This window comes from Zootoca vivipara, chromosome 11 (genome assembly GCF_963506605.1).
Source record: "Zootoca vivipara chromosome 11, rZooViv1.1, whole genome shotgun sequence".
NCBI lineage: Eukaryota > Metazoa > Chordata > Lepidosauria > Squamata > Lacertidae > Zootoca > Zootoca vivipara.
The window spans coordinates 39,234,984-39,258,105 of record NC_083286.1 but is presented as its reverse complement, the minus strand read 5'-3'; the positions used below and the strand labels follow the sequence as shown (position 1 = coordinate 39,258,105).

At 40.5% G+C, this 23,122-nt stretch overlaps 1 protein-coding gene across 1 annotated transcript in view; it reads left to right on the top strand.

Annotated features, from left to right (window-relative positions):
* IPO11 (importin 11) overlaps positions 1 to 23,122 on the top strand; it is a 69,412-nt gene that overhangs the window by 16,001 nt on the left and 30,289 nt on the right. The window contains exons 7-23 of the mRNA XM_035100450.2: positions 1,619 to 1,667; positions 2,397 to 2,467; positions 2,826 to 3,018; positions 3,135 to 3,287; positions 3,496 to 3,539; positions 5,305 to 5,395; positions 6,950 to 6,997; positions 7,721 to 7,826; positions 9,084 to 9,210; positions 11,580 to 11,613; positions 11,739 to 11,779; positions 12,994 to 13,110; positions 13,778 to 13,891; positions 15,245 to 15,360; positions 16,447 to 16,523; positions 20,545 to 20,624; positions 22,842 to 22,922. Coding sequence (XP_034956341.1) covers positions 1,619 to 1,667; positions 2,397 to 2,467; positions 2,826 to 3,018; positions 3,135 to 3,287; positions 3,496 to 3,539; positions 5,305 to 5,395; positions 6,950 to 6,997; positions 7,721 to 7,826; positions 9,084 to 9,210; positions 11,580 to 11,613; positions 11,739 to 11,779; positions 12,994 to 13,110; positions 13,778 to 13,891; positions 15,245 to 15,360; positions 16,447 to 16,523; positions 20,545 to 20,624; positions 22,842 to 22,922 — 1,542 coding nt within the window. The remainder of the gene's footprint in view (positions 1 to 1,618; positions 1,668 to 2,396; positions 2,468 to 2,825; positions 3,019 to 3,134; positions 3,288 to 3,495; positions 3,540 to 5,304; positions 5,396 to 6,949; positions 6,998 to 7,720; positions 7,827 to 9,083; positions 9,211 to 11,579; positions 11,614 to 11,738; positions 11,780 to 12,993; positions 13,111 to 13,777; positions 13,892 to 15,244; positions 15,361 to 16,446; positions 16,524 to 20,544; positions 20,625 to 22,841; positions 22,923 to 23,122) is intronic.

Sequence of the window (23,122 nt, the reverse complement as noted above, 5' to 3'; positions counted from 1 at the left end):
GTCTCAAATCTTCCATTCTTGGGCAAGGTGATTGAGCGAGTGGTTGAACAACTCCAGGCACGCCTGGAAGAAGCAGACCATTTGGATCCCTTCCAGTTGGGATTCAGGCCTCATCATGGGACTGAAACTGCCCTGGTCGCACTGGTTGATGATCTCCGGCGGGCTAGGGAAAAAGGTGAGAGCTGTTTCCTAGTCCTGCTGGATCCCTCAGCGGCTTTTGACACCATCGACCATAACATCCTTCTGGACCGTCTAGAGCAGGCATCCCCAAACTGCGGCCCTCCAGATGTTTTGGCCTACAACTCCCATGATCCCTACCTAACAGGACCAGTGGTCAGGGATGATGGGAATTGTGGTCCAAAACATCTGAAGGGCCGAAGTTTGGGGATGCCTGGTCTAGAGGGGTTGGGAGCTGGGGGCTCTGTTATACAGTGGTTCCGCTCCTTCCTCCTGGCCGTGTTCAGACCCCTGGGCTCTCACTTGTGGGGTGCCTCAGGGTTCTGTCCTCTCCCCCATGCTTTTTAACATCTACATGCAGCCGCTGGGAGAGATCATCAGGGGGTTTGGGCTGGGTGTTCATCAGTATGCGGATGATACCCAGCTATACCTCTCTTTCAAATCAGAACCAGTGAAGGTCCTGTGTGAGTGCCTGGAAACAGTTGGATGATGGATGGTGGCTAACAGATTGAGGTTGAATCCTGACAAGACAGAAGTACTGTTTGTGGGGGACAGGAGGCGGGCAGGTGTGGAGGACTCCCTGGTCCTGAATGAGGTAACTGTGCCCCTGAAGGACCAGGTGTGCAGCCTGGGCGTCATTTTGGACTCACAGCTGTCCATGGAGGCGCAGGTCAATTCTGTGTCCAGGGCAGCTGTCTATCAGCTCCATCTGGTACGCAGGCTGAGACCCTACCTGCCTGCAGACTGTCTACCCAGAGTGGTGCATGCTCTAGTTATCTCTCGCTTGGACTACTGCAATGCGCTCTACGTGGGGCTACCTTTGAAGGTGACTCGGAAACTACAACTAATCCAGAATGCGGCAACTAGACTGGTGACTGGGAGCGGCTGCCGAGACCACATAACACCGGTCTTGAAAGATCTACATTGGCTCACAGTACGTTTCCGAGTACAATTCAAAGTGTTGGTGCTGACCTTTAAAGCCCTAAATGGCCTTGGTCCAGTATACCTGAAGGAGCGTCTCCACCTCCATCATTCTGCCCGGACACTGAGGTCCAGCACCGAGGGCCTTCTGGCGGTTCCCTCATTGCGAGAAGCCAAGTTGCAGGGAACTAGGCAGAGGGCCTTCTCGGTGGCGGCGCCTGCCCTGTGGAACGCCCTCCCAACAGATGTCAAAGAGGAAAACAACTACCAGACTTTTAGAAGACATCTGAAGGCAGCCTTGTTCAGGGAGGCTTTTAATGTTTAATAGATTACTGTGTTTTATTTTTCTGTTGGAAGCCGCCCAGAGTGGCTGGGGAAACCCAGCCAGATGGGCGGGGTATAAAGAATAAATTATTATTATTATTATTATTATTATTATTATTATTATTATTATTGTTGGTTGACATGTGGATTTCTGTACCCTTTTTATGCTTTAAAATGTTGCTTTTGCATCTTCTAGGCATTTCTCCATGCAGTATTTGAGCGGCTGAAACAATTTTTGGAGTGTAGTAAGTATTTGAAGTATTGTTCTGCCTTATGCATTATATTTTACACCTCAAGGTAAATAGTGTCATCTGGGTTAGAAAAATTGTGTCATGCAGTGCAATACTTTGCATGCTGGAAGTGTGTTCTGTTGTATCCAAAGAGACTTCTTCCCTAGTCAGTTTAGGGTTGCTGTATTAGGCTGCAATCCTATGCATGCTTACTTGGGAGTAAATCCCATTGAACTCAGAGGATCTTGTTTCTGAGAAGATCTGTTTAGTTTCTGTTGGTTAAATGACAGATGCTTCTTAACAAAAGGAATTAATATTAGCAACAGTTAACAGCAAAAAAGAAGCCATTTAATCAAGATCTTCACAAGAATGCAAGCGTGGGTTTTGAAATTCAAACTGGAAACTTTCTGGCTCAGTCTCTTCGCCACAAATACAGCAACTATGTGGAATATACGAATTCCTATCCATTATTTACATTATGTTTCTCTGAGTGTGTTTTGTTCATCACATCACAGCTTCTGTGTACCTAAAATGTGCATTTCGCTCAATTGGAATATTGTTAATTCCAACGTTACAAAATATGGCAGCTTTCAGTTACACTTAAAAGGAAGCTTATGCTGCAATAAATCTGTTAGTCTTTAAGGTGTCACAAAGCTCTTTTTTTGCGTGTTTACTACAACAGACAAGCATGTCTTCTCCTTTGGCTGTCAATGATAATTGAATTTTTTTGCTGTTGTTTACCAGGTAAAAGTGTAGAAGCAGATCATGTCTGCAGAGATTGCCTAGAAAAGACTATAATTCTTTTTACTAAAGTGGTAAGTTTCACTAAAGTGGTAAGTTTCACTAGATTATTTTCAGCCAAATAATCTTAGTGAATTAGTTTCACGGACTAGTCAGTTTTAATGCTGTCTTTAAAAAATAATAATTGATCAGTTCAACAGAATAAATTAGCCACAATGAAGGGGAAGGGCCTGGGGCGGAGGCAGACACAGAACATCCAACTCATCATTCTAAAGAACTGACTATATCAACAAGCTGTTTGCAATTGCTTTTGTTTTTATTTGGTTTTTGTAATACACTTTCTTATTCATTTATCTCTTATTATTAACCAGTTGTGTTTTTGGTTTGTATTTCTCTTACGATAATCCTTTTCCTCTCCCCCTTGCTTTTTAGCTTTTAGACTTCTTGGACCAGCATCCTTTTTCATTCACCCCTCTAATTCAGAGATCATTGGAATTTGCTGTCAGCTATGTTTTCACAGAGGCCGGCAAAGGAATTGTGTTTGAGCGATTTATTGTCCAGTGCATGAATCTGATTAAGATGATAGTCAAAAATTATGCTTACAAGCCGTCCAAAAATGTGGAAGGTAATTTGGCTCTTTTCATTTTTGAAATGTTACATAAGTCTTGATAGTGATTTATTCCTTTTTGGACATAGATTAACAAATTATGAATTTATTTCATGTGAACTATTTTACTGCAGATAGCAGCCCTGAAACTCTTGAAGCTCATAAGATAAAGGTGTCATTCTTCACATACCCAACATTAACAGAGATATGCAGGCGGTTGGTCACTCAGTATTTCCTGTTAACTGAGGAAGAGCTAACAATGTGGGAAGAGGACCCAGAAGGCTTTAGTAAGAAGCTGTTATTTATTTCAGCCTAATTTTAGTGTAAGGTATAATGCATACTTTCCATTATTATCTAGCAATAACTTTGATGTTAGCAGCATGTGTAATGTTGTATGATTGTTAACTATTTCCAGACGCTCTTTTTTTGTACAGTTACACATTTTTATTTAACCACATATGAAATTTTGAAATAATAGGTACTTTTGTGTTGCAGCTGTGGAAGAGACGGGTGGAGATTCTTGGAAATATAGTCTCAGGGTAAGCATACTGCTTAAAATTCACGCAGAGATCTTACCACTTTGAATATGGACATTAAACTTGACATTTTAGGATGCAATTCATATTTTAGAAGTTACTGTATGGACGTAAACCCTCTGGCACACTACCAAAGACCTCTAAATCCAGGCAGACTTCAGGCTTTGCTGCTGTTTCCTACATTGTTTTCTTCCTGGCTGGAAGGTTTCACACTTGCTCTGATCATTTGCTCCGGTGCAAAACCTCCCACGCAGGAAGAGAGCAGAGTGGCGATAATTGGGCAGTCTTTGAACTCTGCAGTTTTCAAGTCCCAAGTATTCCTGGAGTTTGCTATGGAGGAAAGGATAGAAAGCGCTGTGATCAGCACAGCGGAGCTCTTCTGTGGGTTCATGCTCTCTGTGAAATTGGTATGTCATGCTGATATAGATGCAAGTAATAACACCCTTGTTTATTACCGGATAGAAACCCTTGCTGAAATCTTTCATCAGACTCGCCCGTGGCATAAAGCAAAGCAGATATTTTGTGGCTAGATGCAGATCCACATGGTGGCATTGGTCAGGGGCTTTGGCATGCGCACGCACACACACACACACACACACACACACACACACAGGCTTCCCCAAGTTCCTCTCCTAATAGCAGAGATGCTGCATGTTTTCAAGTATTTTCACACTTGTTATGAGTCCTGTGGATACGTCATGGAGGGGACGGTTAGATCCAGGGGAGAAATGGGAGGAGCTCGTGGAGTTGGAGCTGGAGGGGTCTTAGCAGGATGCGGGAAGTGAAATCAGGATCCCAAGAAGTATCTGAGCCCAGGGAGGAGACCAGTAGTCTAGGAAGTGGAGATTTGGATCCAGAGAAGGGACCGGGCAGGTTGGCAGAAGAGTGTGACATTGGACACCCCAGTTTAATACCTCCTGCTGTAGAGCTGCAGAGAGGAGTCTTCTTCTGGAGGAGGCCACTGAGTAAATTGGATGCGGAGCTGGCGCCAGCATTGCCTCCATTTGCAAGGGCATGCAAGGTGCCAGTGCTGGTGCAAACAAACCTCACAGACCCAAACCCTTGAAGGGAGTGTCCACTTACTTGCCAAGTCCTAGGATGGTGGCTGCTTGCTACTTTAAGAGCTGTGCCTGCCCTGCTCGTCAAAAAGAAGATGCAGGGAGCATGTTGCTTGCTGGATCAACGTCTTAGCTTGTGCTTAGCAAATAGTCCAAAGTCTGTTTCAGTGGCCTAATCCAGCCAGCCGGTCAATTTAATCTGGCCTCCGTGGCAGTATATGTCCTGGGGTAAAATCCTAAAACAAGCTCAACAACTTTGGTCAGCCCTCACGCAAGTTCACTTCCTCAAATCTGGCCCTCTTTGAAAAAAGTTTGGGCAGCCGTGAAATAATCTATACCTCTTACATAACTGCTGTACCTAGTGCTAGTGATGGATGAAATATTGCCACATAATGATTGAAAGCTTAAGCCCTATTCAGTCACGATCAGGGTTTCACGCTGTTTCAAGCAAATTCTGTACTCATTATTTTCAGTCAGTTGTGTCTTATTTGGGGCTCAGTTGTCTTAATTTACTTTGTAAATGCTCAGTTCATCATACCTTTAAGAACAATTTCCCAAGGTTTATAATTACAAGATATCTTTCACATTTGTTGTCATGTCATATTTAGCATTTTCCTCGACAGTTCCTTTTTAAAATGAAATTGCTTAGCATATTTTTGCCCTCTATAATGAACAGTTCTCTCTCTCTCTCTCTCTCCCCCCCCCCCCAGCCATGCACAGAAGTGCTCTTCATTGATATTTTTCACGAATACAATCAGACTCTCACTCCAGTTCTGCTAGAAATGGTTCATACTCTACAAGGTACATTTTTTTAATTAAAAAAAAGTTTTTGTTTAAAATTATATATTGTGTGGAGCAGCACTTAACATTTTCATTGTAAAATAATAGTCCTTCTAGTTCTTTTAGTATTGTTTGTAGTCAAGCATGCGTGCAGAAGGATGAAACTCTAGAAGACTTTCCAAATCAGCTTACTGAACTCAATTTCTCTTGACACCACCCAGGCAAGCCCCGCCCCAGCTGCGCTCGCCCCTTGCCTGTACATTTAAATTGTTTCAGAAGCAGTACTACTGACGTGTGCCTGAAAAGCTTCTCCATACGGGGAGAGGCCGGGATTTGGCCTGGGTCTATCTTCATGTGGAGGAGCTCCACACATGTTCACTGGTGTGCAAAGAGAACTCTCTATTGGATGTAGTTTGAGCACGCAGATATCGGGGTGTGTAGAAGGGGAGACTGCGCTAATGCGGTCCTGCGACCTTCTCTACACAGTCTTTCAATATACAGAAGTAGGGTTTTAATTTCACTGCATGGTGCATATTCTATTTCCTCTACAGGTGAAACTCGGGAAATTAGAATATCATCGAAAAGTGCATTTATTTCAGTAACGCAACTTAAAAAGTGAGACCCAATATATGAGATAGATGCATGACATGCCAAGCAAGATATGTCAAGCCCTTATTTGTTGTAATTGTAATTATTTGTCATTAGGCGGCTCAATTATCAATGGAATGTAATTAATGAAATGTAATAGCAATGTTTATATTTGTATTATTGTAACTATTTGTTTTATTACTGTGGAATTTCCAAAAGAAAGCATTTGTAAAAATTAAAAGAAAAAATAATAAGTTGCATTTCTGAAATAAATGCACTTTTCGATGATTTTCTGAGTTTCACCTGTATACCTTTGCCTTATCTCACAATGAAATAAAAACAGTTACCGTATTTTTTGCTCCCTAAGACTCCCTAAGTCTCCTCCTAAAAAGTAAGGGGAAATGTCTGTGCATCTTATGGAGTGAATGTGTGGTTGATCGCTGGCTCCCTTTCCAGCCCCGCCCCCCCCCTGCCCAGGCCTCCATTGTTGAATGTTCTGCAGATGGAGGCTGTTTGTTTCCTCAGCAACATGTGACAGGCTGATTAGATTATCTGGCTGGAAACTGTAGAAACTGCTCCCTTTCCTAAAGAAGCTGCACAACTGTGAGTTGATCCTCCAAAAAACGGGGCTTTCCCCCTTTCCTCCTCTAAAAACAAGTGCGTCTTATGGAGCGAAAAATACGATAACCCCCAATGTTGTACTTACTCAAATCCTATTTGCGTTTTAACATTTTTACCTTGTGTTTTGAAGTATTCTACGTCAATGCAATGTAATAAATTATATTGTTATGTGATTCTCCCAAATACTTGCCCCTCATAGATTCTCTCTTCCCACTTTAAGGGGAAGAATAAAAATTTTTACACATCAGAAACCCTGCTTTTGCAATGAACACAAGATATTTATTTAAATACGTTTTGCTGCATTATGGATTTACTTGCTTTTTAATTATTTATTTTTCACACACACACACATTTGCTTTATTTCAGGTCCCACTAACATGGATGATACCCAAACTCTGCTGATTAAAGATGCTGGTAAATTCTGGTTTTCCCCCGCATTTTAAATGGAAAGACTTGACAGTTGCTTGTTTTTTAAATCTGTTCTAATAACTGACAGCATTAGAAAGTTCCAAGATTTTGAAAGCAAGTATTGGAATAATCAACTGAAGTTGGGAGGGCTGCAACAGCTTTGGAATACAGCTTTTGAGGTGTAGTTTGTGGAACTACGGTTCTTTTAAGTTGCTTTTAATAAAGCTGCACTCCTATGCCATCTTAACTGGGGAAGCCTCATTGCATGTGGGAAGTGGGCCACGGCAGGAAGGGGAGAAAGGTGAAGACCCATTGCAGAAGTCCGTTCTGATTGCACACATATATTGTTGTACAGTGGTGCCTCGCAAGACGAATTTAATTCGTCCCGCGAGTCGCTTCGTATAGCGAAAAATTCGTATTGCGAAGCGCGCCATAGGAAACTTTGTCTTGCGAGTCTCCATTGAAATTGCAAAACGCATTCGTCTTGCGAAAAATTCGTCTTGTGAGGCATTCGTCTTGTGAGGTACCGCTGTATTCATCCATCTCTCTCTCTCTCTCTCTCTCTCTCTCTCTCTCTCTCTCTCTCTCTCTCTCTCTCTCTCTCTCTCTCCACCCTTGCAACTGAGTTACATTTCTTGTTGAATTGATGTATTTAAAAGACTTCATTCAATTAAGTAGATTCATTTTGCAAAGGAGGCTACAGTATTTTGTTTCACTTCCCCCCTTCAGTGTACAATGCAGTTGGACTGGCAGCGTATGAGCTATTTGACAGTGTGGATTTCGATCAGTGGTTCAGAAACCAGCTGCTAGTGGAATTGCAAATCACTCATAACAGGTACAAGCCCCTTTCTGTTGGCTGTCAATATAAATTCTGCAAGCTTTGGTACGAAGTCTTAACTCTTCCGTTACGCTTTGCAGTTCTTAACTTTCACGTTGGTATTTGCAGTAGATTTCTCTGCTTTCAAAAAAGCAATAAATATGCAGTATCTTTTATTGGTGCATCAACTTTTGATCTGGCAGTATGCCTGTTTTGAGTTGCATGGAATTTTCCAATAGCTTCTCTCCTTGTTCTAGATTATGGGTAGGCAAACTAAGGCCCGGGGGCCAGATCCGGCCCAGTCACCTTCTAAATCTGGCCCAAGGATGGTCCTGGAATCAGCGTGTTTTACAAGAGTAGAATGTGTCCTTTTATTTAAAATGCATCTCTGGGTTATTTTGGGGCATAGGAATTCATTCATTCCCCCCCCCCCGAAAAAATATAGTCCGGCCCCCCACAACGTCTGAGGGACAGTGAACCGGCCCCCTGCTGAAAAAGTTTGCTGACCCCTGTTCTAGATCTGGGTCCTGACACAGCTATTGGCCCAGCAGCTGCCTTGATTGCTCTGACTTCTCTCAGTTCTTTGTCCATGTTATGCGGTTTGCAACGTGCAGGACTTATGGGGCTTGAAATAAAGTAAATTGCCCTGCAGCACCATGTATCTTGGCAGCGCTCTTTAAGTAACAACTTCACTTGGGTTGCAGTAATGCAAAGTATCTTAAGATTTACTGTATCATAATCCCTGTATTGTCGAGGAGTAATGTTGAATATTCTTTGAATAGCTAACGGTGTGTCATAGTATAGATTAAAAAGTTAATATTTAAAAACTTGATGACCAGTCTTTATGAAACTAAGGTGTTAGTTCAAGGGCTTTTAAAAAATATATCAATAAAAGTTCTTTCCTTGACACTAATGAATATTAAGAATCCTAGAAACAGCAGAATCTGTTCCTCCAACAGATTTCACTCGTGGAATGTTTTCAACATTAATATTCTATGATTTAAATAAGCAAATTTACCTGTTTGAAATTATTGTTGAGAGATTGGGTATTTTCTCCCATAGAAATAGACCTTTGGCATGTTTATTCTGCAGTGTTCTGCAGGGGCTGAGGTGGAGACCTGAGCACTCTGATGTTAATTAGAAAAACAAACACGTGTTCACACTTCGTTGGTAGAAATTATTGAAAAGCATTTTCGATATTGACCCTCAAACAATTTAGTGCAATACAATCTTAAAAGCCATTTCTTCACATAATAATTTTTGTTATGTTTAAAGGTATAAACCAATCCGTCGGCGAGTGATCTGGCTAATTGGACAGTGGATTTCTGTGAAATTCAAGTCTGACATGAGACCAATGCTGTATGAAGCAATTTGTAATTTGCTTCAAGACCAAGACTTAGTGGTACGTATAGATCAATCTCTTTGACAAATACTCTGTAGTGTATTTATTTTTCATGTAACTGGCCTTTCTCTTCTACCTTGCAAATAGTATGTGCTTTTGTTCATGCTCTTGTGTTAGGAAGGTCTCGCAAGCTTTAGTTCTGTATAGGCTTACCTGACGGTAAGTCTCATTAATCTCACTTCTGAGTACATGCATAGACCGAGTTGTTTGTGAAGTTTTATTATCTTTGATCATATCTATACACCTGAAAGCCGTAGAAAAGTTAACTATAGTTTTGGATGGAAACTTTTCTAGACCACTCAAGTCCTTACAGAGGACTAGTTGATTTTGTGATAATGATCTGCCGTTGTATGTATTTGGAGAACGTGTATGCATTAGATCATGGCTCATGCTGTATATTGGAGAAATTTTCCTACTTTGCCAGCAGGCCAATATCTACCATCTGAGGGACAGTCCATTGAGTCACATTTGTAGAGCTGCTTTAAATGTCCAGACCCAGATTCAGTAGGCAGGGCTTGAGTTGCAATGATCAGTTATTTTCAATGCCCATCAACTGAGAGTCTTGGATGGGCAAGAACAACCTGGATGAAAGCCAGATTGCTGTCTAGTACAATATATCTGCTTGTTTGATGGGTGGCCATTGGTTTTGATATCTTGTACAGTTCTGTCAGTTGATTTCATTTGTCTTCTGGTGTTTTTGCAGTGCACATTTAGTAGAATGGATGGAGTGATTGCTGATCATCTTTAGGTGATTGAGAGGGAGATATTGGAGTGATTGGATGGATGGTAGGATAGTGTGTAATGGTGGATGTCTATGAGGTGTAGGAGAAAAATAGGATGAGTAGTGGTACTGAATGATTTGTGTTTCTGTAGTAGTCAGATTGGTTCAGAGTCCATCTACAACCAGATCTGGGTGTTAGTAAGTGCTGCTGCATATTGTGAGTCATGTTGTACCTTGTCAAGAGGGAGGGTGAAGTGGGAAGGTTTAGATGTTTTCAAGAAGTACTGCTACATTTTGCTTTTGGGGAATTTTATTGTTTTATTTGTTACTGCAGTTTTCCAGTTCAGTAATTTGTTATATCTGTATCTATTGTGTATGTTGTTTTTGTAAACTGCTTAAAGATTGTATTGGTATTAAATGGTGTATCAGTATATGAAACATAAATAAATGTGGGACGAAGTGTTGCCTTCCAATTCTGCAGCTCGGTAAAGAAAATATTTTTGTTCTTCTCATGGTTGAATTGCATAGGGTGAGAAATAGTGCACCATCAATAGACGTGCCAGTACCCAGTGTCCATCTCTCATACAATAAGCACTTAAATATCAAACTATAAATAAAAAAAATATAATATAATAAATTTCCAGTACTTGAAAACACAAGTGCATCACATTTGATATATGGATTGGGCCCTCAAATTACCGGACTGAGCTGATAAGTTTTACAAGAATAACTACACTGTTCACATTCATGCAAGCAAAGCTCATTAATGAGCCTTTGATAGTTGACTACATCTACATAGTTTTGCTGTGATCATAAACTTCAGTTTCTTTATATTTTGATTGTGTAATATTTGATCCACCCATCTGTCATTGAATATATATTTGCTCTGTATATCTTTAAATTGAACAAAGTATATCCATCTCAAAATCAGTTCAGATTGTGTTCCATTATGAAATTAAAGATATAAAGTTTGCCTATAAAGCCGTTTACAGCAACTGAACTGGTAGTTCTGACTGGCAGCTTGTTCAAATAGCAGGAAGAAAAAAGCCTTGTAGAAGGATAAAATTTTAATAAGAAAGATAAGGCATACAATTGTAAGGCATATCAGTCTGAAGCAAAGCCATATTGCGCTGAAAAATTTCCACCACAGACTAGTTGTACAATATTAATTTTCTCTTTCTTCTCAATGAGAATATCTTCTGTTCCAAACAAAAACAAAAACAACCTTCAAATACATTTCCCCTGTGTCCTCAAGTTTGACAATTGAGTACCCTTTTGAATTGTCAAATCTGAAACAAAGGTTGTGTGCTCATTACATCAATACATTCATTTTGGATACATTAAAAATCAGAAATTTGGGGAAAGAGTGAAAATAAGGAGGTGAAAAACACTTGGTGAAATGTTTAAGGAGAAAATGGTCTCTCAAGTTCTTAAATTTAAGACTTAAATTAAAAGCTCTCAAGTAGTTGAATTTGTTATTCCATGTCTATGTCCTGTTTGGCGGGGGCGGGGCGGGAATCAACCAATAGAAATGAAAGATATAGTTTGTTGGACTGTGTATCAACTTTGTGAATACTTTGTGAAAATGTTTTATAAACAAATCTAACTGACCAACATGATTTGTTCTTGTTTAATTATTTTCTTTCAGGTCCGTATTGAGACAGCCACAACTCTGAAACTAAATATCCTTTTCCTTATTTAAAGTATTCTGTTGTTAACTGAATCGCTGAAATTGCTTTGGTTTAATGTTGCTCGTTTCAAAAAATTAACTGCACAAAGATTTTGGTTTTCCTTAACTGCATTTTACCTGTGGATGACTTCGAGTTTAGGACTGATCAGTTTCTACCAGTAAGTGCATGTGACCCCCCCCCCCTGTGCCCCAGTCATGTACTGAATTCAAAAGCAAGTAAAACCACTTAATTGAAATGCAATCACTTACTTTGGTGTAGTTAGGATTCAGTAGTGTTTCTTAAGAAGTGAAAATTTAAATTCCATTAGAACGTTGCATGAAGAAGTAGGGGTAGAAATTGAGAGTTGTATCAAATGTTGTATAAGCAAAATTTTACTTGCACAGCGCAGCCTTCCCTTCATCTCTTTCTGAACCCCCCCCCCAATCTGCTTCAGATTTTGAAGGGGTGCTGGGGAAAGGAGAAGAAAAGTTACGTTGCACAAGCAGAAATCTCTTGTGCAAGTAGAATGTCACCATTGGACACATCACTGGATAATAGAATTCCATTTGTAGGATCTCTAAAATACGTTCCTGTTTTGTATATGATTAGCATCTTGCGGACCACACTGACATTGCATGGTGGGATTACAGTGGTACCTCGGTTTATGAACACAATTTGTTCCGGAAGTCTGTTCATAAACTGAAGCGTTCATAAACTGAAGCGAACTTTCCCATTGAAAGTAATGGAAAGTGAATTAATCCGTTCCAGATGGGTCCGCGGCGTTCGAAAACTGAAAATTCGTAAACCGAGGTGTTCATAAACCGAGGTTCCACTGTACTATAGTTTATTCTTAGCAAGGTATTTATTTGGGCTGTTTATAAGTCTCTGCCTCACCTTCTTAAGCCCTTTCCTGAAGTGCTGGACCTACATTTTGCTGCTTGACAACAGGAAGTCATTTTGTAGTGGGGCACAGCTGCTGGTGTTGTGCCATTAGTGAAGTCTAGAGTACTGTAATTCATTGGGCAAATTAAGTAGACTGAGAAGAAGGGGCCCATGGAATGGAATGAACAGAGAATGTACAATGTGAGAAAAGAAATGGCAGAGAGATGGTAAGATGTTGAGGAAAGGAAAAACTGAGAAGAAAGGTGAGGCCTGGGGGCAATATGGTGTAAGTAGTGGTGGATAAGTCAGGATTTGTAGCTTTGGATGTTCTGGGGCTTTGGTCCATGGGAACAGAGAAGAGGGATTTAATGTGGCACAGGCCAGTATTTCCCATGTTAAACTGACACTACCCAGATATTTTGTTGCTGGTCCCTAGAGTAATTTAATTAACGGTTAAGAACTGTATCAGTGTCCTTACTAACTCATACCCATGTTGTCTTTCTTTTGCAGTATCTGGAATCTGTGTTTACCCTGCTCTTTCAGCTTCTTCAAGAAGTTAGAGAATGTGACACAAAGATGCAAGTTCTTCATGTTCTGTCTTGTGTAATCGAAAGAGTCAACGTGCAAGTAAGTTGATACCCCAGAGTGTGGGAAAACTGTTGCACTTCTAAATTCATAGGAACACAAGACTTTGAAACCATTAAATATTGGACTATTTCTGCATTTGCAGTTCCAACACTATCCCAACCTCGCTTTAAGCATTTGAACTGTTTGAGCCAAATCCCTTTAGACATGTTGAGCAGGTGGGGGAACCTTGATAGTATCCAGCCACTCAGAGCTCTGTAACAAACCCGCCAGACATCAGAATGTTTTCTCAGGCATTCTATGTGGGTCCCGATCCTGAGCAAGCAAGTGTTGTTGTTGTTTAGTCGTTTAGTCGTGTCCGACTCTTTGTGACCCCATGGACCATAGCACGCCAGGCACTCCTGAGCAAGCAAGTAGAGGTTGTTATCTTTAGTAATTTATCTCTTACTATCCATGGGTTGTGAACACATTGATGTTGATTTCCATACAGTTGTGGGACTCCTTAGTGGGGGTGGGGGTGGGGGGTGGCAATGACCCAAAGCAACTGACAGTAAGTGGGGAAAAAGACAGTAAAATTCTAATTCATTTGTCCCTATGAAACCTCCCCCCCCCCCCGAGGCTGTTCCTACAAAATCTTACATGGAGGGTTGTAATCTATGAGAATTTAAGTAGTAACTTTTAAAATTGTACCACTTTATTTTAATCACAGATAAGACCTTACGTTGGATGCTTGGTTCAGTATTTACCTCTCCTTTGGAAACAAAGTGAAGAGCACAATATGTTGAGGTGTGCTATCCTTACTACCCTAATACATCTTGTCCAGGTAAAATATCTAATGTGTTTTCTTCTTTCCCCTCTCTGATCATTAGCTTGTGTTATATCGGTATCTTGTTAAACTTTAGATGGAACAAGTGGGAACCCACATCAAAATGTTGTAGCGTACCTTGAACCCCTAAGAGGAGTGCATTCCTCCAATGTTAATCCTCCTTCCAAAATATTTATTATAAGTTGTTAGGGCCTTGAGCAGGCCAGCTTTGTCTGTCTCTATGTCTCTCCCCCCCCCACTGCCCCTGCTTTCAGTAGCCTAACATTTCGCAGCTCAACTGCCTTTACCCATAAGTTTATACAAGATATTAGTCTGGATTAGCTCCTTCTCCTCTCTGTCCTCCTTTCTGTACAAATTATTTTCTTGGGTTAGCATTGGCAGTCAGCACAAAATCAACACAGGATGAGTTGAAAGACCCGTTCTTTAAACACGCTGGCAACACTTGCACAAGGTCGTGTCCTTTTACTGTCAATTTATCTGGAATTTATTTTGGACAGAGCTTGCGTAGAGTCAATAATATACTTAAACCATTAAGGTTATTACCGGGATTTGATGTGGGTCATTCCTCTAAGGACTTAGCCCTGGAATCTGTTTTCTGCACCAGTTATGAGTCCCTGGGCTGTGTAACACATCAAAAGGAAAAGTGTGTCTGTAGAATTTCTACCTGAGTAGCAATAGCCTGTCCACAAGCACAGGATTAAAATTTAGGGCTATTTAGTGTAGATTGGCAGGAACAGCCCCCCCCCCAAGCTCTTGTCATATAAATCAAGCTCTTAGTGACTTCTAAGTGAAAGCTGAATTCTTTCTAATCTTCATTGGTGAGTGTTATGAGGAAGTGTTCTTGGAGGGGGGGGACATGCTAGCCACATTGTGATAAATTTTTTTTTCTTTAAGAGTCCATTTTCCTAGCAATGAGCCTCCTGCCCAATCTTTCTCTTCAGTCTTCTGAACTGGAACAAGAGGGCACTGGAGTGTTTACTGGTACATGTTTTGCTCCCGTTGCTTCCTGGGAGTTTGATGTAGAACCATAGTGTGAAAGTCAGGAGAGTGCCATTTCAACAAAAGAAAGTTGTTGAAGCTGAGAAAGCCGCCCTTTTTCATATCTAGTCTGTGAACCAGAGAATACAGTATTGTATCTAATCCTGTTCCTCTGAGGTTCGTATCCCACTCAGTCAAGCCTTATCCAAAAAACTGAGTGTTCTAATTACTTCAAAGTAGAGTCACTTGCCGGCTTTTTATAGCGGCTAATTACTTATATCGTTCTGTCCTGAAAGCCTTTTCAAAAATTATAATCCCGTTTGTAGCAGCAAGTACTCAGGTGTTCTGATCAATGTGTTATTATTTCTTCAGGGCTTAGGAGCAGATAGCAAGAATCTTTATCCTTTCCTGCTTCCGGTTATTCAGCTAAGCACTGATGTTTCCCAGCCCCCTCATGTGTATCTTCTAGAAGACGGACTAGAATTGTGGTAAGCATTTTGTGCCGCTCCCTTCAGAAAACCAGAGCAATTTTATATTTGAATTTGGGTAAGGAATGTGACTGGGGTTTGTTAAAGGATCAGAATGCGTGGGGAAGGGGTGGTGAGCCTCTGGCCCAGGGGCCTCCTTATCTGGCCCTCAGGATTCTTTCCAGGTCACCCCATTGCTCCACAGGCCCTGCCTGCCACTCGCTCTGCCCTGTGTCCTTCAGAGCTTCAGCTGAGCTGGAATGGGCCCTCAAACTGTGATAATCCTTGTGGGGTATGTGTGTGTGGCTTTTGTCTGGTTTTATATTCTGATTTTATCCTGTGAACTACCTTGAGGCCTGTGGGTATATAAATTCTAACAACAACAGCAACAAACAACAACAACGATGTAACCTGTCCTGTGAAAATAAAGAGTCACATTCATTGTGCTACCCATTTATTGTTTCTGCCAGGCCCACCATGGACACATGCCCTCAGACAGAAATGTGGCCCTCAGGCTAGAAAAGATTCCCCACTCATAATGTAGGGTATTATATTCGTAAGTCACTGGGGCAGCTACATTTTTTTTAAAAGGGGGGGTTAAACTCCAGCATCTTCTAACCCCCTTTCCTGCATTCTGATCCAACAGTTCCTTTCCAGTTTTACTGCTGAATTTAATGTATTATTATTGTTTTATTATTATGTTTTGTACACTTTTGTATTATGTTTTGTACACCATTATACTTTTGAATGTTGAGCATTTTATACATGGTTTTAAATAAATAAATTTATTTGTAGTCTAGATAGCCAAGTGACAGATTTGGAAACAGCTGACCTTGAGAGTTGAGCAGAGTGGAAAGCTTCACTTTTAATCTAGGAGCTACAGTATCATCACATGATGACAACCTTTGTATGTAGTTTGACTGATAAAGGAGTTTAAAAACATAATAATGTTCATTGAGTTCTAGGGTATACAGACAAACAGACATAGAAAAGCTACAATACCTCTTGCAGGTCTTTCAGAATACAAACCATAAAATAAGATCTGAAGAAACATATTAATGGAAACAATGATAAATGAGGGTTTTTAATTTTTCCTCCCTTCCCTAGGCTAGTAACATTAGAGAATAGCCCTTGCCTTACCCCAGAGTTGCTGCGAATTTTTCAGAACATGTCTGCTCTTCTTGGTGAGTTATCAATATTTAAATCTATATGAACTGCATGGGTACCATTTACATTCATAACTTGTTGTTGTTGTTGTTGTTTAGTCGTTTAGTCGTGTCCGACTCTTCGTGACCCCATGGACCATAGCACGCCAGGCACTCCTGTCTTGCACTGCCTCCCGCAGTTTGGTCAAACTCATGTTCGTAGCTTCGAGAACACTGTCCAACCATCTCGTCCTCTGTCGTCCCCTTCTCCTAGTGCCCTCCATCTTTCCCAACATCAGGGTCTTTTCCAAGGATTCTTCTCTTCTCATGAGGTGGCCAAAGTATTGGAGCCTCAGCTTCACGATCTGTCCTTCCAGGGAGCACTCAGGGCTGATTTCCTTAAGAATGGATAGGTTTGATCTTCTAGCAGTCCATGGGACTCTCAAGAGTCTCCTCCAGCACCATAATTCAAAAGCATCAATTCTTCGGCGATCAGCCTTCTTTATGGTCCAGCTCTCACTTCCATACATCGCTACTGGGAAAACCATAGCTTTAACTATACGGACCTTTGTCGGCAAAGTGATGTCTCTGCTTTTTAAGATGCTGTCTAGGTTTGTCATTGCTTTTCTCCCAAGAAGTTTGTCATTGCTTTTCTCCCAAGAAGCAGGCGTCTTTTAATTTCGTGACTGCTGTCACCATCTGCAGTGATCAAGGAGCCCAAGAAAGTAAAATCTCTCACTGCCTCCATTTCTTCCCCTTCTATTTGCCAGGAGGTGATGGGACCAGTGGCCATGATCTTGGTTTTTTTGATGTTGAGCTTCAGACCATATTTTGCGCTCTCCTCTTTCACCCTCATTAAAAGGTTCTTTAATTCCTCCTCGCTTTCTGCCATCAAGGTTGTGTCATCTGCATATCTGAGGTTGTTGATATTTCTTCCGGCAATCTTAATTCCGGCTTGGGATTCATCTAGTCCAGCCTTTCGCATGATGAATTCTGCATATAAGTTAAATAAGCAGGGAGACAATATACAACCTTGTCGTACTCCTTTCCCAATTTTGAACCAATCAGTTGTTCCATATCCAGTTCTAACTGTTCATAACTTATCTAGCAGTATTTAATGTGCTATGCTATTTACTATTTGTACTTGTTCATATAAGCAGATGAAGAAGTACATCTCTTCTCAGGAAATGCCTAGTGATAAGATCTAACAATTAAAAAAAACAAACCCTGAATCATATATTGTACACAATTTGCAGTCTGTATATTTGCTGCATATTCTTCTGCATTCATAAAAGCAGCAATCCAGGGACAGTTAAGAAGCTGAAATTCCACTGGGATTTACCCAGTTTAAGTGTGCATATCATTGTAAAGTGCTTAATTGTATCTACTATATTTATAGCAATGTGTCGGCTACATCCTGGTTTTTTTAACACTCACTATTTTGTAGTATTTTCATTAACCAAGTATAACCTTTATGGTTCATGTTTTGGAGAACCTTTTAATAAAAGTAGGTATTTCTTAGTTCTTTTGAAAACATATACTATTACACAGTTCTGTGACACTGCAAGCCTTTCTTCTTCGTTGTTTCCTATCCCTGTCTCTGCATGTATAACTGAAAGTGTTTTCTTTCTAGAGGCCCCTGCATATCAGTCTGCAGGGCATAGTTAGAGGCTTGGCCTCAGCTTTGAACCTCTCCCCCCCCCCCCAGAACTCTGACAAAGCTCAGGCTTAAGTATTCTTTATGGGGGACACCATAATCTTTTCAGAGCTTAAGTTCTCTAAAGGTCTTAATCCAACCCTGGGTGCATTTTATTTTTTGATCAGTTTTGAATCTGGCTCTCAAATTTCCACTACTGTATTAAAAAAATTGCCGGAATAACGATGACATGTACATTTTTTACTCTCTCACATTGTTAGCACTTGTTTTCATAGAGTAGCTATGGCTGCATTTAGACAGAACTTCTGTTCTGATGTGAGCATTTCTCCCTTTTCTTGCTGTTTTTTGCACTCGGACAGCCACTGATCTGGGGGGTTCTTCCTCTGGGCAAGAGGGCAAAAGCAGGTGCGAATTACCTTTAGAGGTGATTGATTTACAGCTTCATCTGCTGCATTTCCTCCAGGGCAGCACATTTCACAACAGCGTGTGACGCAGTGCAATGTGGGTCAAGGGAGGACAGGAGTTGTGAGATATTATCAGACATTTCCCCCATACTTTAAAGCCAGTCTTTTCATGCACAAGTGCTTGAAACATTTCTTATTTAAATGAGGGGAAGAGTTTTCCAGAATGTTGAAAAGTGCCCATGAAGCCTTCACTGTTCCCCTTCATCTCTGATGCACAGAGATAATATGTGCTGATGCTTCTGTAGCTAAAGCAGCAACAATTCTCGTACAAGAGGGAGGCACCGGCAGGCTCCAGAAAACCCCAGGTTTTGCAGAAGGTACCTTAGGGAGGAAAGTCCAAAATGAGGATCGAGCATGCTCAGTCATCCTGCAGTGCTTCCTGGCTGTTGGGAAGGGGGAAAACAGATGGCCGGAATGGAACGGAGTGTCGTGGAGGAGGGCGTGGCTGACTGAATAGAAAAGGGAATAGGATCGCTCCACACTGCAGCATTTTGCACCAGGTCCCCACTTTGGAAAATAGATGGACACACACAGTCATGACAATAACTCATGGAAATGTACTCACCATAATCTATCATAGTGACAGTACAACCTTAAATAGGTCCATGTAGGTAATGTGGCCTCCAGCCTGAAAATAGATGGGAACCATAGTTCAGTAGTAGAGCGTATACATGGATAAAATCCCTGGTTCAGTCCTTGGCACCTCCAGGTCAGGCGGCAGGTGATAGGAGAGACCTCTGCTCTAAGACCCTAGAGAGATGCTGCTGACCAGAGGAGATGGTCCTGGGGTAGATGGGCAAATCGTCCGATCTTGCGTAAAGCAATTTGCTAGTCCTCTAAATTATTTCTAGAATTCTCTTTGGCTGCGTTGCAAAGTCCTCCTGCAGCATAACTTTTTAGAGAGCTTTTAGCGCCATCCAGTTGGGTCCGTCTAGGAAAAGAGCTCTGATTTCAGCAAGCATTCTGTTTTCCAGAGATCCAAATGAGATGTTCACAATTAGGTCTGCGAATTAACTCAGTTATCCCAAACCTACTTGGCCTGCTTTGTATAAGCAAGTTAATTGGGTCACTTGGATCAGTAGTTTGGAAAAACCACCAGCGAGTAGCTGAGTTCAGCAGTTGAGTCTGGCACAATGTGGTTCTTTCACTAGAATTAATAGTTTGCTGCCGCTGCTCACCAGCAAACTCTCCCTCATGAGCAGTTGTACAGTTTTATGTGTGCTTTCCAGCAGTAGCTGATGAAAGGAGGAGAATGCTCTTTGCACATTGCAGTTACAAACTAGACTTGAGAAAGTAGCAGTTATCATGAGATACTTTTCACATGAACATTAACAAGAAAGTTTTTTTTATTCATCCTGCTGAACTGTGGCTGTAATCATAATGTAACAGCCTTTCTGTTACATTAGTCCAAGGTACCAATTAAATTGTAAGTGAGATTTATGCACTTCTTTCTAGGGCACCAATACCTCATTATTAATTATATATACATATGTTTCTGATTAATTGACTTCAGAGCTTGTCATTTGGATGCTCAGAGTATGAGTGGAGAACCTTAGGTCTATAATTTTTCATGTGAACATAAATATGCATGGGTGATAGTAGAATACATTATAAGAAAAAATACAGATACAGTGGTACCTCTACTTATGAATAACTCTACTTACGAATGTTTCTACTTACGAACGGAGCTCCGTCCGCTATCTTGGATTTTTTCTACTTACGAATTTTTAGATAGTGTTGCTTTGACTTACAAATTTTTTCTCCCAATGCATTCCTATGGGATTCGACTTACAATTTTTTCCGACTTACGAATGTGCGTTCGGAACGCATTAAATTCGTAAGTAGAGGTACCACTGTAAATACAGTGTGTGATAATATTTGTTAAGTTGGTTTAGACTGTGGCAAAGATCCTAACATGATGTGATGTTTATTTTTGTAGAACTAAGTTCAGAAAACCTCAGAACCTGCTTTAAGATCATCAATGGCTATATCTTTCTATCTCCATCTGAATTTCTTCAGGTATCTATAAAGTCGAACTCATTGTTACATATTCTCTGAAACCCTCTAAGCACAGTTTTGCTTTATTTATGGTAGCTCACTGTGCTGGCCAACTTTGCTTTGGGGCAGAGTGAACACCTCAGTACTGTCTAGGACTATATTCAGAAATAACATAAAGTCAAACCATAGTTTGGAATTATATCTAAACCTATGCTGACTTACAAACCATGGTTTGCAGGAAGCTTCCAAAGCAGGATATCAAAACATGGTGTGCTTTGTATGGTTTGTTGTTTTTGAGTGAGTGAATTTATGAAGTGCTCAGCAGATGGAAAAACATACAAGTAGCACTAAACCATGGTTTGCGTGCTCTACATCTGGAAGACCAGCATCAGTTTTAATACATTGCCCACTGCAATTGCTTTATTTTTTAGCTCTGCCAAATTGTTTCCAGTGAATTGGTGGTGATCGGAGTCAGACCAAAAGAAAAATAATTTGGAATAGTCTAATTAAATCATACCAGACAAATGATAAAAATGTGTGGATGCAGCAATAACTGAAATATAATAATAAAATTAACGTACAAATGGAGCATAGGTGAGTTAGTCATGGATAACTTAAGTCCTTTAACTCTGAGTCTGATTTTGTATTTTTAACTTTCTGCTGTTTCACAAAATTTATATACTGCCAGATTGTAACAAAACATCTAAGCAATTTACAAGAAATATTAAAATTGCCACTAAACCAGGTAAACAGTTAAGAACAATTAAAATCAGCAGTAAGCTAAAAAGATTAAGACACATCAACATTTATGCGTCTAGATAGACCTGCCTAAACAGAAATGTTTTAAGCAGGTGCTGAAAAGAATACAGCTTAGTAGGATACCCACCTGTATGATAAGGCATTTGTGTACTATTTGCACAGCCAATTAAGTATTTTATTGTTTTGTTGATTACAATGGATGATTTGCTTGAAAACAGAATCTTTGTTCCTGAGTGCCTCTGTTCCTTCTGTTGATTACTGCCTATTACTGATTGCTGCTATTAATTCCTCATGTTTAGTTATGGTGTTAACTTTATCAACAATAGGCTGCCCCAGAATCCCTTTGTTTTAAATTGGGGGAAGCATATAATGCCGTCCTTTCAAGTACCGTACTTTATCATAATATCATCAGGATTTCTGACTGCAGACTCCTCCAGTTTCAAAATCCCACTGCACATGGGAAACTTAGAGGTGGCAATTGAAGCTTGTAGCTCAGCTTGCTATGAGCATGTGCTAATGATGATCATAGGTGCTAGTGTTTCTCAAATGTTAAAGTATTTTCAGAAGATGATTATTTTCCGGTACTTCCTATCAGCCCTGCCCCCCACAAAATATATCTTACTGGCTGAATTAGGGTACTGGAGATGTACAAATTTCCCAGGCAGGTACTGGGACTTCCTTCTGCAGCCCCTTCTCCATAGCTGCCAACTTTTCCCTTTTCTCATGAGGAAGCCTATTCAGCATAAGGGAATTTCCCTTAAAAAAAGGGATAACTTGGCAGCTATGCCCTTCTCCCATTTAGAAATCTGTTCTGGGGTGGGGGGTTGTTGCTCACTGCAATGCAATATGATGGATGCAATATGAAGGAATGACCAATATAACTTGTGTGTTCATCCTGCAAGTGTATTCTCTGTTCTCTTTGAGTCTGAGCTGTAGTAAGTCAAAGCAATTAGTTTTCAGTTCTGGAACAATTTCTAAGCCTGAGATCATATTAAAATCAAATGGAGAAGGAGCATCTACAGTTGGTGACAAATAGTTATTATGATAACCTTTTCTCCAATGAGTACATGGTTCTCCTCATTTTCATCCTCACAACAACCCTGTGAGGTCACTTAGGCTGAGAGATAACAACAGCCCCAAGGTCATTTGTTCATGTAAACGTCAGACTTTTTGAAGTACAGTGGTGCCTCGACTTACGAATTTAATCCGTTCCGAACGGACCTTCGTAAGTTGAAAAAATCGTAAGTTGAAGCCAGTGGGGGGGGGATATTAAAAAATTGAAAGTCGAAAAAATCCTATCTAAAAATTCGTAAGTCAAAAAAATCCTATCTAAACCGCATCCAAAATGGCGGGCGGAACTCTGTTCGTAACTTGAAACATTCACAACTCGAGTCGTTCGTAAGTCGAGGTACCACTGTATAAGATTGATTACAGAATTGTGCATGGTGTGTGTATTGATTTGTGTTATTTTCATTTTAGGTCTATGCAGTGGAACTTTGCAAATCGTTTTGTGAGGTCTTAAAAGATATAAACATGGATGGTCAAGTTCAAGTTCTGAAGGTAAAGGATTAATTTCCCAGTTTATTCTTAAAATATGTTTATGTTCAATAACAGCCAAAATTACTGTGTGCGCACATTTGTTTCGTCCTATTTTCATGTCTGATTTTGTAGAATTTTTAAATAATACAATAATGCATTGCCTATATTGCAGTAATTACACTACACAATTGAATCTGCTGAGGAGATTTGGAATTTAAATT